Source organism: Ceratotherium simum, chromosome 38 (assembly GCF_057802395.1).
Source record: "Ceratotherium simum simum isolate JZ-2026a chromosome 38, ASM5780239v1, whole genome shotgun sequence".
NCBI classification, from domain to species: domain Eukaryota; kingdom Metazoa; phylum Chordata; class Mammalia; order Perissodactyla; family Rhinocerotidae; genus Ceratotherium; species Ceratotherium simum.
The window spans coordinates 21,908,142-21,921,870 of NC_141937.1; the positions used below are offsets into that span (position 1 = coordinate 21,908,142).

Consider the following 13,729-nt stretch of genomic DNA (forward strand, 5'->3'; position numbering starts at 1 on the left):
GGTATAAAGGATTAGCAAATAGAATACCTTAGGCTTAGGGCATAGGAAAATGTGTAGAGAGTATTCGATTTTTTTTTGGCGGGGGGGGAGAAGATCAGCCTTGAGCTAACATCCGATGCTGATCCTCCTCTTTTTGCTGAGGAAGATTGGCCTTGGCCGAACATCCATGCCCATCTTCCTCTACTTTATGTGGGACGCTGCCACAGCATGGCTTGATTAGCGGTGTGTACGTCCACTCCCAGGATCTGAACCTGCGAACCCTGGGCCGCCAAAGCTGAGCATGCAAACTTAACCGTTACGCCACCAGGCCAGCCCTGACTATTCGATTTTGATCTTTTTAGAAGGTAAATTCTGTTTAAATGTAGAGAGTGGCACTCTTTTGGCTTGCCTAGGAATTCAAAGTCTAATTCCCATATTTCGGTAACAAAGACATTTGTAATTATGAAGGAACCCTGGTAATTCTTAAATTGGGTGGTTGGATCCATAATACTTCCTTCAATAGGCTATTAAATTGTCATGACCACTTGGTCATGAATACTATAAATATTATTTGTAAGTATTTTAACGTCATTCATCTCCATTCCTCTTATGAAGACTAATTGATTATCATAATTGACAGAATTACTATCATTTGAATGAGATCAGAACAATCCTCCCACTCAAATTAAGGATGTGACAGAAAAGAGCTAAGAAATAAATTTTTGAGATACTCTGTTTTGAATCATAAGGGGTATTAAATATTCCTGGATCAGAATCCATTAATCTACAACATTAATATCTATTTTGCTTTAAAGTTTGAAGTCATTTAATAGTAATTACCTTTATTTTTTACTTCAGCTATCTCAGAAACATAAAAGGTGTAAAGAAAATAAAGGGAAGAACATGTTGTTATGTTTCTTGCTTTCTTTCTCTCCATCACTTAGTATCTTTTTGTGATACATTAAAGATACATCACAACGTGGGCAAAATATTTTTTATGAGCGTTGCTGACTTCCAGTGGCTTAATCAAACTGGCTGTATGTAAGCTTCTAAACGAAGTAATTTGGGCAAAAGTTTGCAATTTTATGAATATGATGGAGAACCTTACTTCTCTTAGCTTGAGAAGTTTCCACGCTCCTAAGGTAGCCACGGTCAATTTCACTGGGTTTTGTGGGGGAATATTGGCATTTAGCTGTGAAGTTCTTTCTGGTCCAAGAGAAGGTCTTGAGAAATTATTCTGTATTTTGGCATGTTACTGTTAAAAACATACATGTTCCCTTTCAGCCAAGATGGGAACTGCTTTCTGAGTTTTTAAAACTTTAGACACTCAGGGCCGGCCCTGTGGCTTAGCGGTTAAGTGCGCGCGCTCCGCTACTGGCAGCCTGGGTTTGGATCCCGGGCGCTCACCGAAGCACTGCTTCTCCGGCCATGCTGAGGCCGCGTCCCACATACAGCAACTAGAAGGATGTGCAACTATGACATACAACTATCTACTGGGGCTTTGGGGGAAAAAAAAGGAGGAGGATTGGCAATAGATGTTAGCTCAGGGCCGGTCTTCCTCAGCAAAAAGGGGAGGATTAGCATGGATGTTAGCTCATGGCTGATCTTCCTCACAAAAAAACAAAAAATCAAACAAAAAAAACTTGAGGCATTGAGTCCTCTCCATTGGTCATGAGGCACTGAACATTTGGGTTTTAGTAACGTCAGTGTTGGATGTTTTTTCTTTCATTATTAGTATACTTGATACAGTTATAGATTTTTTCTTTAGTAAATATAGATGAACTTTGGGTTTCTGTGTTTATTTTAGCATACATTTTCAGAGGTAAAATTTATTTTAATTTTTAATAAAGTTTTAATGCAATTTAAAGTACATAAAGTTAATCTGTACTGAGATCTCCAAATAGCAGCCGTAATTTGACTGGACTGAATTACTGAATGTAAAGTAAAATTTCACATTTGAAGATAAAGGAAACAAATGTAATTTTATGCTATAACTATAAAATTTCGCTACATATGAAATCACTGTGTATCGTATTGTAAATATTAAATTTAAATTCCAAATTGGACCTAATCATGAAGAGAACAATTAATTGATAGTTTCATCTGATGTTATGAATGTTACTGTGCAAAGTCTGGTTTTGACCATAAAATATTCAGCAAGGTTGTCTTTTGGAATTTGAGACTGTGAGAACCAAGTCTTGTCTGCACACTGCCACCATGCAAACCAGTGCCTGACTCATGGTAATGAGACCATTTTAGGAGTCTTCCTAAGGATAAATTTAAGAGAGCAGAACTTGTAGTTAAAAACAGAAGACCGGATATGTGTTTATCACTGCTTGCTCCCATAATGACACTGTAATTACAGCAAAAGAACAAAAATGGAATCAACTTATACAGCCAAAGGGAAGTGGAGACAAGGTAGTTATGGATGGGTAAGGCGTCGCGTGTTGGAAGATGATGGCGGAGTGGTAACTACTGAGGGGACCCGGGTGAGGCTGGTAGCCAGAGGCTGCCTGATGCATCTCCCCGGTTTTGCAAGCCCCCCACCTTAGAGTCCTCAGTACTGTCTGAGGTTGGGTCAGGGGAAGGTGGGAAAAGTCTGGGGCTAAAAGCTAGGAGTTTGGTTGAGATCTGTAAACAGCGTACTTCGACTCCCAGCTCTTCTGCTTTCTTCCCCATCTGCACAGGAGAATGGAGATTTATACATTCTCTGGAGAAACTGAACTTTGCCTTGGGATCCCTGGCCTGGTGAGGGTAGTGGGGCTCTGGTTTGATGTCAGGAAGATTAAGGGACACCAGGATGGTGAAACCTCAGAATTCCTGAAGCTGTACCAGCCCCAAAACAGAGGATGCTTTTATTGGGAGTAGAGTATAGTTCCAGCATGGAATTTAAATAACCTACTTTGGGCCCACCAGTTGGCTGTTGACACCCAAGCTCATAAAACTTGACTGTTTGCCTCATTTTGAAACGGAGGGGCTGCCAGGAGTAGATGTTTTGAGGAAAGCCTCCGTCATTGATGCTGTACCCAAACAAACAGCAGGAAAAAATGGACTTAGGGGAAACAGAGAAAAATGGTATCTAACATAATACCTATCCTCAGAGAAGTGGGAAAATAATTGCACCTTTGAAATGAGGACATAATACCATAAAAAAATCAGATTCAGAGAATAAGAAAGATCTTGGAAATTAAAAGTACGATATCTGAAACAAAAAATGGGATAGACACTGGAAGAGTGGATGTAAGAGAGGCAAATCCTTAATTACTGTAACAAAATTCTGTAAATATTGTTTGACTTACAATCAGGAAATAGCAGTATAAGTGCAGTATTTAGAAATGCATAAATGATTGTGGGAACAAAGAGATAACAGATGGAAGCGGGTAGCCCCTTGTAAGCAGGACTGAGGCAGGACTGCTGCCTTTTATTGTATTCCTATTTGATTAAAAAAACTGTGTGCCGGGGCCGGCCCCATGGCCAAGTGGTTAAAAGTTCCACGTGCTTCGCTTCGGCTGCCCAGGTTCGTGGGTTCAGATCCCGGGCGCGGACCTACTCCACTCATCAGCCATGCTGTGGCAGTGACCCACATACAAAATAGAGGCAGATTGGCACAGATGTTAGCTCAGGGCTAATCTTCCTCAAGCAAAAAAAAGAGGAAAATTGGCAACGGATGTTAGCTCAGGGCGAATCTTCCTCACCAAAAAAAAAAGGAAAAACAAAAAACAAAACAAAACTGTGTGCATTTGTTACTTTGATAAAAATTGAGAAATAGGTAATGGGAGATTTACGTTGGAAATCATTTCATTGAAAAATTTTATTGATAGTATAGAAAATGCTGCACAATGTTATTTTTTTGGCAGTCATATAAACCTCTGTGAATAATATGGTCCCCTAAACTTTCTAGTAGCTGTCTTTTCTCAGCACGGATTTCTTGATACAGTTAGGCTCAGTTATCCCAACATTTTCTCTACCTTCTGCCAGGCCTGACAAGCTTCACGGCTTTAGAAATCATTTATCGTGCACGTGAATTGTAAATATCTGAATTATTTTGAGATGTTACTCCTCACATTACAGGCACATACTTTCCATATTGCTGGTAATTATAGGAATATTTTCTGTTAGCTATTTCACACGTCGTGGTGTGTTGAGTTCACTGGTAATGAAATACAAGTTAAGGAACTGAGAATTCTGAATGAACACTAAAAGCAGATTTTCATGCCGAAATGGTCTCTTTCCAGCATTTCCTGACTTATGAACCATTTTTAGAGGTAAGGGGCCTCTGTCTGCTCTTTCCCATCGGTTATAACCTCGAATGGGCTGTGGTGGTGACGTGGACCTTCACAGAATCTTAGAGCTGGAAGATGCTTTGAGGGACCAGCTAGTCTACTTTCTTTGTCTGACAATGGAGGAAACTCAGTTCGGGAGGGAGGAAATGACTTGCCCAAGATTAAACAGTGGCCCCACACTCAGTATTCTTTCTGCTGCCCTGGGCTACCTGGACCTCAAGGGGACTTCTTGCTCAGTTTCCTTCAAATCTGTTTGGTTGCTGATGATAGTCTGGTGGATTTGTGCCTGAAAAGAGATGTTTTCAAGGAGTTCCAGGAAATATTCTGGTGAGAGTGGTGGGGTGTGTGAACTTCCCGAAGGATTCCAGTTTTATATTTACTGTGTGAAGTTTCGGGGGTTTAAGTGACGTGACATGTACCTGTGGATTAGAACAGGCGGACCAATACATGGAAACAACCTAAGTGTCCATCAACAGATGAATAAATAAAGAATATATAGTGTGTATATATATACATATATGTGTGTATATGTGTACACACACACACACACACAGAAAGGAATATTATTCAACCATAAAAAAGAAGGAAATCCTGCCACTTGCGACAATGTGGATGAATCTTGAGGGTATTATGCTAAGTGAAATAAGTCAGATAGAGAAATAGAAATACTGTATGACCTCACTTAGATGTGGAATCTAAAAAAGAAAAAAAAAACCCCTCGAACTCATAGATACAAATAATAGATTGGTGATTGCCAGGGGCCGGGGGTGGGGGGTGGGCGAAATGGGTAAAGGTGGTCAGAAGGTACAAACTTCCATGGGACCAGCCTGGTGGTGTGCACATCAGGTTAAGTGTGCACGCTTCATTTCAGTGGCCCGGGGTTCGCAGGTTCGGATCCCAGGCGTGGCCCTACACACTGCTTATCAAGCCATGCTGTGGTGACGTCCTATATAAAGTAGAGGAAGATGGGCACAGATGTTAGCCCAGGGCCAGTCTTCCTCATCAAAAAGAGGAGGATTGGCATCAGATGTTAGCTCAGGGCTAATCTTGCTCAAAACAAAAAAAAAGGGCACAAACTTCCAATTATAAGGTAAGTCAGTCCTGGGGATGTAATGTACAGTATGGTGACTATAGTTGATAATACTGTATTGTATATTTGAAAGTTGCTAAGAGAATAGATCTTAAAAGTTCTCATCATAAGAAAACAAAATTGTAACTATGTGTACTAATGGATGTTAACTAAACTACTTATTGTGGTAGTCATTTCACAATATATACATATATCAGATCATTATGTTGTACATCTAAAACTAATGCAATGTTATATGTCAATTATATCTCAAAAAAAAAGAATATGTCAAGGCTATCTAATAGGTGAACTGTATAGTAACTATTAATCTTGTAAATGTCCCTTGAGAATTTCTTCTCTTATAGTTGTTTTGTACTAAAACTAATGAAATGGTTTTATTATAAAAAGTAACTTCTTAATTTAATAATTCTGTCTATTTTGAGTTGTCTTCCTTTTAGAAATGTTTTATTCCTTTTCCCAGTGAGTATGAATATGTTCAATCCATTGAAAACAGAATGTAAGTGTTTCTTGGCGCATCAGATGTTTATATCTCATGATAATGGGGTGGATTAGGGTTTTTATTCTTTATCGTCATCACTCTCTCCTTTTTTTAGCCCATGAACCCCTTTGGCAGTTTGGTGAATTCAGACAAAGGTTTTTAAATGCATAAAATAAAATACATGGCATTACAAAGGAAAACGAATTACCTTGAAATTCAGTTACAAAGTACTTAAAAAGCCTGTGATAGAGTAATATTTGTTTTTTATTAATGCATTCAATGACAAGCTCCAACAGTGGGTCCAGCAACTGCTCTACTGTTCTGAGGCGATGATGAGCCAGATGATTTCTCAGCTGCAATAGGACATGAAAATGGCTGTGATCTTTGTTGGTGATACAACGAAAGGTACTACCAATAATAGTGTGTTTTGTGATCTCCCTTCGTAATAGAAGGAGATGCAAATTTCTGTTGGAGGTTAGTGAAAATATCTAATTTTTTTTCCTGTCCAAGTTCATGGACCCCTTGCATTCTGATAACCTCTGATGAAGATAATGGTTTAAGATGAAAATTTATTTCCTCTGAGCTTTGGCAGTGACGGCAGTGTGCCACGAAGAATTATTTTTACAGAGATAACGATTTGAAATGGAATTAACTCTTTGTTGAGCGTTCCATATGCCAGGCACTGTACTGCGCATGGGCAACAAAATTGATGAACACAACAGTTATGATGTCTGGTCTTTGGAATGTGTAAACTAGTAAAAGAAATAGCCAACTGCAGAATATACTGATAGCTGTTTAATTACCTAGGAGATAAATGTCCTGCAGTGCTGTGATAGTGTATCATGGGGACGCTTTACGTGATCTGGGATGGGTGCTGATGGTGAGGGAAGGCCTCCTCAAGGAAGCCATTATTTGCAACCCTCTGATGTTCACTGAGGGCAGAACCTGTGTGCAGGCCTTAAGTAAGGCAAAGCTTGGCCGACAGAATGAGGACAGTGATTGGGAGGGAAGTGAGCAGAGGGCTGGGCGTTGAGATTGGCAGAAAGATGCAATTTGCATTTCACTCAGTAGAATTTTTAATCTTGGTCAAAGAGGTATAGTTAACCTTTCAGCTTGATGGCATGCATTATTTAGCATATTAATGGATATACCCCTCAAAGCTTTAGAGATTAGTTTGGAGTATATAGGTTGAAAAATTGATTGTAAAATTTATGAGAACAAGCTCTCTTGCGAGAACATTTTTCAGTTAATTCCTAAACATTTGTCCTCACTCACATTTTCATTTGGCACAAATTTAAAGAAAAACCTAAGGAGAATTGAGGAATTCAGTTCCATTTATTTGGCTCCCTTGTATTCTAAGCAATTTGAACCGGGGTGTTTGTAGAAATGCATACCTCACCTTGCTGTTCCTAGGCAGATAAGTGCTGTCACACGTCTGGCTTTGAAGGCGACAGGCTCAGTGGCCTGGCAGAGGCTCAGAGGGGGTAGACCAGGATTAGGCTGTGCACAGAGGCAGGAATGTAGCCATTCTGGTCCGGCCAGTTGGGGAGCAACTCTCTCTCCACGGTTCCCATACTGTTTGGCCCTGTTTTTCACCTTGTCTTCATCAAAGCACACTCTCCAGCTGAGGGGTACACACGTATCTTTGTGACTTCAGAAAACATGCACGGCTGGTTTGTGAATCTTAGCTCCCTTTGGAGGACATGCTGAGCCAAGGAGAAATGGAAGTGACATCCAATTCCACACCTGGAGACGACAAAGACGCCCAGGCAGGTAAAGAAGACTCGCGTAGAAGGTTGTGGTTACTTAAACCTTTGTCTGTCGGTTGTAGAAAGGAAACCCAAGCATGGCTCAGTGAGCCAAGAATTAGTGTGAAAATTACCGAGCAACAGATTCTAAGTTATTTTGTCCTCTGGGTGACCTTGGAATCTTAAAAAAAATATTTTCTCTTAAAAATATTATGACAGAAGTTAATTACATGTAAAGAATCTTACAATGTCAGTCATTAACAACATTTTGGGAATATGATTTGCTTGGCCTCCTAGCGTTGTCAATCTTCTGGGACAGGGCCACTGTCAGCCTTAGAGCCTAGCACAGGGCTGGCACTTAAGGCATGCTTGTCCAATGGGGATGGATCGGAGCCGACGTCTAGTGGTATTCTGGGAAAGTTATTCTGTCACTTCTCTGTGATGCAAAATTTGCCCAAAAGTGTTGGTTGTATGAAAATCATATGGGGATAGAAATCATCCTGCTGCTACAACTATGAATGGGTTAATGAGCTATAACCAATACTGAGTAATGATTTAGCGTTGGTGGCACTCCTGCGTTCAATTTGTCCATTCCTCTCTTGGTTTGTTTACTCCCTCACTTGTCATATTTTCGTGTCTGCTGGTGTCAAGTGCCATGATAGACTGTTGGGAAACAGAGACAAATAAGGGGAGATGCCTGCTTACGGGATGTGAACACAGCGATTCAATGTCGTGTGGTGGGAGAGGTAATTTATAGCGGCACATAGCGGGTGCTCTGGGACCACAGGTTAGGAGGGATTCACTCCTGGAGTTTTGCTCTTCCTTGGAGGATCGGGGAATGTTTTCCAGAGGAGGGCCTTTCGAGGTGGCAGAGGAGAGCGTGGAAGGGAGGGATTCCAGGCCCAGGGGAAAGTGTGTGGAAAGGCAAAGGCCTGTTGGGCAAATCACAGGGGAGATGCTGTTTCCATATTTAGAACGCGCCTCCTCTGTCATTGCCCATCCGCCCACCTGTGGCTGGCTTCTGGCTCAGGGAACAGCTTCTTCACAGGCTCTTTCTTCTGCCTGGAATGCCTGCCCCAAGCTCTTGGCTAGCCGCTCTACTCTTTCTGGGGTCAGTCATGGGATTAAATTGGACCTCTTCCGAGAGGCCTGCTTGACCACCCAAGGAAGTAGATGTGGTCCTCTTGTCTCCCACCACCCAGGCTGTTGCTTCAGCGCACTGTCACAATGACAGTGTTGTTGGTAGGTCCCCAGACTGTGATCTCTGTGAGGGTAACGACCAAGATTTTCTCGCTCACCACTGTGTCTGTAGTGCCTGGCACCATGCCTGGCCTGTGGGGGTGGTAGATCCTTGCCAATGAATGAATGAATGAAAAGATGTCAGTTAAAAAACAAAAACATTCCTTTTTTTTTTTTTTTTTTGCTGAGGAAGATTCACCCTGAGCTAACAGCTGTGTCAACTTCCTCTATTTTGTATGTGGGTCGCCGGCACAGCATGGCCGACAACAAGTGGTGTGGGTCCGCACCCGGGAACCAAACCCAGGCCACCGAAGCAAAGCATGCCAAACTTAACCACTAGGCCATGGGGCCGGCCCCAAAAACGTTCTTAATGGACTTGCTATTCAGGTAATTCTTAACTAGGCAGTTAGGATAAAAGTTAGAAATTTTATTCAAGACCTTTGGGTGTTACCTTGAAGTAAAAGAAAGTGGGAGTTATTTTGGATCTTGGAAGGGATGACTTGAAAAATCTAAGGATTCTTTTTTTTTTGCTGAGGAAGACTGGCCCTGGGCTAACATCCATGCCCATCTTCCTCTACTCTATATGGGACGCTGCCACAGCATGGCCTGACAAGCGGTGTGTCGGTGCGCCCGGGATCCAAACCTGCGAACCCTGGGCCGCCGTAGCGGAGTGCGCACACTTAACAGCCACCGGGCCGGCCTCCTAAGGATTTTTTAAATTGAGTATATAGTGATGAGAGAAATTCTACTCAGAATACTTAAGTTATAAATAAAAGAGAAATTCATGAATTTAAAGAAAAATTGAAGAAGAAGAATGTCATTAAATTGGGTCATTTTTATAGTAGCTTTATAAAATTATTTATCACACTAAAATTTTATTTGCACTGCTTCGTTCTCTGACACCTCCTGATAGTTTTGATGATTCATTCTTATCTGTGCCCTGAAACCTTATTTTTATAATTAGTATCATTATTTAAGCCCTTTATCTTATATCAGTCAGTGATGTTCTCACACGATGTTGTTCTTTTTACTTAATACAATATTCGTATAGCAGACATGTTCCATCTATGGGCTCAAGTCCGTTGCCATTTTCCTCCACTGCTTCTGTCAGTTTTTACAGATCATAAAACAGCTTCATTTCTACTCCATCTTATCCACAATCATATGTGTCTTATACACCTCACAGGTAGCATAAGATATCTTCCATAACATATTGTCAGTGGATTATTTTTATCCTGTTGAAAAGCTTACACAGCCAAATTTATTTTGTAAATTCTATAGTAATGGCAGGTGAAAAATGTTATGTGAAATGGAATATTGAAAGATAGGAAAATCCAAAGGTGGGTTGCTCAAATGATTATGATTGTCTTTCCCATTTGGTCTTCTCCAAATGAGAATTCCCTGCATAGATCTGTTAATCGCCAGGGGTGGCAGACAGGGCTTCTCGGCGTCAGCCAGGGGGTGGATGGCTGGCATCTCCTGGTACGTTCATTCACGATATCTCTCGCTCCTGGCTTCTGATTCCAACCTTTTGTTCTCTACTTGGAGAAATGGGAAAAAATACACTATGTACTACTCTGAAGGTAAGATTTTGGTTATCTTTATTTGGGATGACAACTTTTTGTTTACCTGCTTGTTTCATTCATTCATTCGGTAACTATTTATTGCCCATACACTATATACCAGGCACGATGCTAGTCTCTAGGCATTAGAAAATGTTTTAGGGGCCAGTCTGGTGGCATAGCGGTTAAGTTCGTGCACTCCACTTTGGCGGCCCGGGGTTCACAGGTTTGGATCCCAGGCGTGGACCGACGCGTTGCTTGTCAAGCCATGCTTTGGCAGTGTCCCATATATAAAGTAGAGGAAGATGGGCATGTGATATTATCCCAGGGCCGATCTTCGGCAGCAAAAAGAGGAGGATTGGCATTGGATGTTAGCTCAGGGCTAATCTTCCTCACACACACACAGAAGTTTTATTATGACCAACATTGAAATTATTTTAAACTGTTTTAGGGGAGGACTATGTGAAAGAGGTCATGTGTTGGCAGAGAAATAGTTTGTGGTCTTTGGTTTTTTTTTTTTTCTTACAGAATTGCTACTGGCTAGAAAGTGGTGATGATTTGCGCTTCTGACATCATTGCTAATGTTGGGCTTCTGGGCTGGGACTCTGTGTGTGCGTAGGCGAGAGGCCTCTTGAGAGTCTTAATTTCGCCGGAACGCTGCACCTGTTGCTGGCTATTCTTGCATATGAGATCCAGAACCTCGAGTCACTTGCTTTCGTTTCCTTTTCCTGCCCCTTCTTTCCGGAGTGAGGGGGTCAGGGTAGTAACTCATGTGAAGAGAAACCACCTTGTTCCTTTAGGGCTATGATTTTAACGCCCTGGGGAGCGGAAGCGTTGCATCCTTTTGTCGTCCTGTTGCTGAAAGACTCGCATCGGAGGGACCTCAAGATTCTGAGCCTTGTGTTTGTGCCAGAGTTGGGGAGAGCGGTGGGGCTGGCACCGGCGTTCAGCAGCAGCTGCTGCTACCGGATACCGGGAACCGTGTTGCGATTGAGGAACGTGCATTTCCTCTTGGTTTCATATGAGTTTTGGCTATGACTTTGGGGAAGAGAGGAAGTAGTGTGTAGTATCATTTACTTTCTGAAAAATAACTTTGCAATCCCTGGGCTTCACGTGTTCAGGCAATGCTGTTGAAAACCAGCGAGGCCCTCGACAGGGTGGAAGGAGAGGCTCTGGGGCTGGGACCTGCCCTGAGGTTAAGAACACCCATGGCATGAATTTGGTGTTTCACTTGGTGGCATGAAACCTTAGCTACCTCATTTTTCCAACGAGAGTTGAGATATTGACACAGCTTGACTTGTAAGAATTTTCCAGGCGTCAATGAAAATAACTGTGAAAGCCCTTTGAAGTTCAGAGGTTTCTAGAGTTGACCAGTTTTTACTTACCAAATTACACACTGATATTCCGATAGAACATTGGTAGTTCCAGCGCTCTACTGAATTGGCAGCCTCCGGAAAGTTATTTCAGTCCAACATTCCCAATGTAAAACATTGCTTTATTTTTACTTTTATAGATAGGTTTACTCCTGGACATTCTCCGGAGGAGAAAAATCTTACAGAAAGTGGAGCTTTGCGTGAAACAGCACATAAATGGTCCCAAGCCGCAAACTCTGAGATGGCTTGTTCACCATCAGGGAATAAGAGAGCCTGCTTTGTTTTCTCCTGATTTCTAGATCACCGTTTACTCTTTTGTACCTTCTGGTGTTGTTTCCTAGTTCCACCCCCGCACCTTCCTCCCTGTTCTTTGTGACTTCCTAAGAATACTTTAATAATAGGCTGTTGGTGTGTTTCTCTCCGTGTGTCGTGGTCATCTTGTTTACTCAGCCTCTGCCCTCTCCTCTCCCCTGTTCCCAGGCTCCTGCCTGTCTCAGTGCTTCAGCCTGACCCCTGCGGCAGTGACAACAAGGCCACAACACTCCCTTCTGTAGCCCTTGGTGTTACATCACTGTTGCTGGGAACTGGTTCCCTCACTGCTCTGCATGGAGCAGAGTAGGTGCTCAGTAAACAAGTCAGCTGGCTGACAGGCTCTCACAAGCGCTCCTCCCTGGGCCTGGGGCACTGGGGCCTCTGTGCTAGCCTCATGGCTCATAAATTCTTAGTGATAACCATTACTTGCATTCTCCATTCCTCACTTACCTCTTGGAAACTTTATCATCTTAGAAATCCGGGAAATAATTTCAAATACTTCCGGTCAGTTCCCCGACATCGGTTCTCCCCGGTTATTACCTGGATTCCTTTGTTGTCTGCCAACTCTCAGCCCTCAGTTGTCACAAGTGGATGATTATGCCTCATTCCTGAGTTAAGAGAAATGACACCTGGGAGTCTGGTGGGCGTGCCGGGATTAGACAGGACTATCTGTGTGTGCTCTCAGCTGCAGGCTGAATATACGGATGACTCACACGTGTTAATACCCATATCTCCTGAGCGGCCCACATCCTCAGATTTCATAAGGGCATGAGAGCTCTATAGGAAAGACTTGAGAGTCACTGCAGGGGACCAAGGGACCAGGTGTTCTGAGTGACACGTCTGGATCCGTAGGCTGGTGTGCCCTAGGGGACACTTAGGTCACTTCTCCCATTAGATGTTTTTACTACCAACAGCAAAGAATAGTCTCCAGGCTTCTCTTCTTCACACCTTCCCATGAAGCTTGAGGGTTCTAGAACCCTCTTGAAACTAGAGAAGTTTTCCTCATAATACCAGCAGATGCACTTCAAGAAAACTCACTTGCTGACCTCTGCTCATGGCTCAGCAGGTGGACAATGCTATTGCCTCGACTTTTTAAAAGTAGTCCATCTTTTCTATTCCTGAAAGTGCCCTTCTCCCTGGCCACGGCTCTCTAGTCACCCTCGGAGTCCCTTTCTGCAGCACCGGGCTGCTGAGTCTGCCCCGTGCGCTGTGCTCTTTGCGGGTGAGAGCCTGCCGGGGTTCCTCTCGCTGTCCTGGCCTGGTTACTTCTGCTCTGATGTCTTCCACATCATCTCCTCTCTCTTCTTTCAGTAAATGGCCATTTATTAAGTCGTTACAACGTCCCAGGCGCTGTGCTAAGGGATAGCAATACAAAGGCACATGAGAAAAGACAACGTTTATTTTTCACCTGATTTATAAAAACAACATGTAGAAAATTCAGAAAAGGCACCCCCTTTTTCTTTCTTTTTAAATAACGTTTTCAGATTCCTCTTGCGTTTTTAAGCATTTGTGTTGTTTTATTCATCTCTTTCAATGTCTCATTAAATAGCTTTTCCTGCTCCCTGAAGACCCCTGGCAATGACCTTCTTCCTTCTGTCTGAGCTGGAGTGGCCATCCCAGGGCTCTCTGTCTCAAGCAGCCGGCACTGCAGCTTCCTCCATGGCC

The 13,729-nt window shown here is 42.6% G+C and overlaps 1 protein-coding gene across 7 annotated transcripts in view; it reads left to right on the forward strand.

The window, feature by feature from the left end:
• Positions 1-13,729, forward strand: part of UTRN (utrophin) — a 504,353-nt gene that overhangs the window by 37,452 nt on the left and 453,172 nt on the right. Inside the window, exon 1 of one of the 7 annotated variants that reach the window (XM_087425187.1) lies at positions 7,446-7,603. The exons of the other annotated variants lie outside the window; for them this stretch is intronic. Within the exon in view, the coding sequence (XP_087281313.1) occupies positions 7,534-7,603 (70 nt within the window). The 5' untranslated portion in view covers positions 7,446-7,533. Of the gene's footprint in view, positions 1-7,445; positions 7,604-13,729 lie in introns of those variants that run through there. 7 annotated transcript variants of the gene reach the window in all.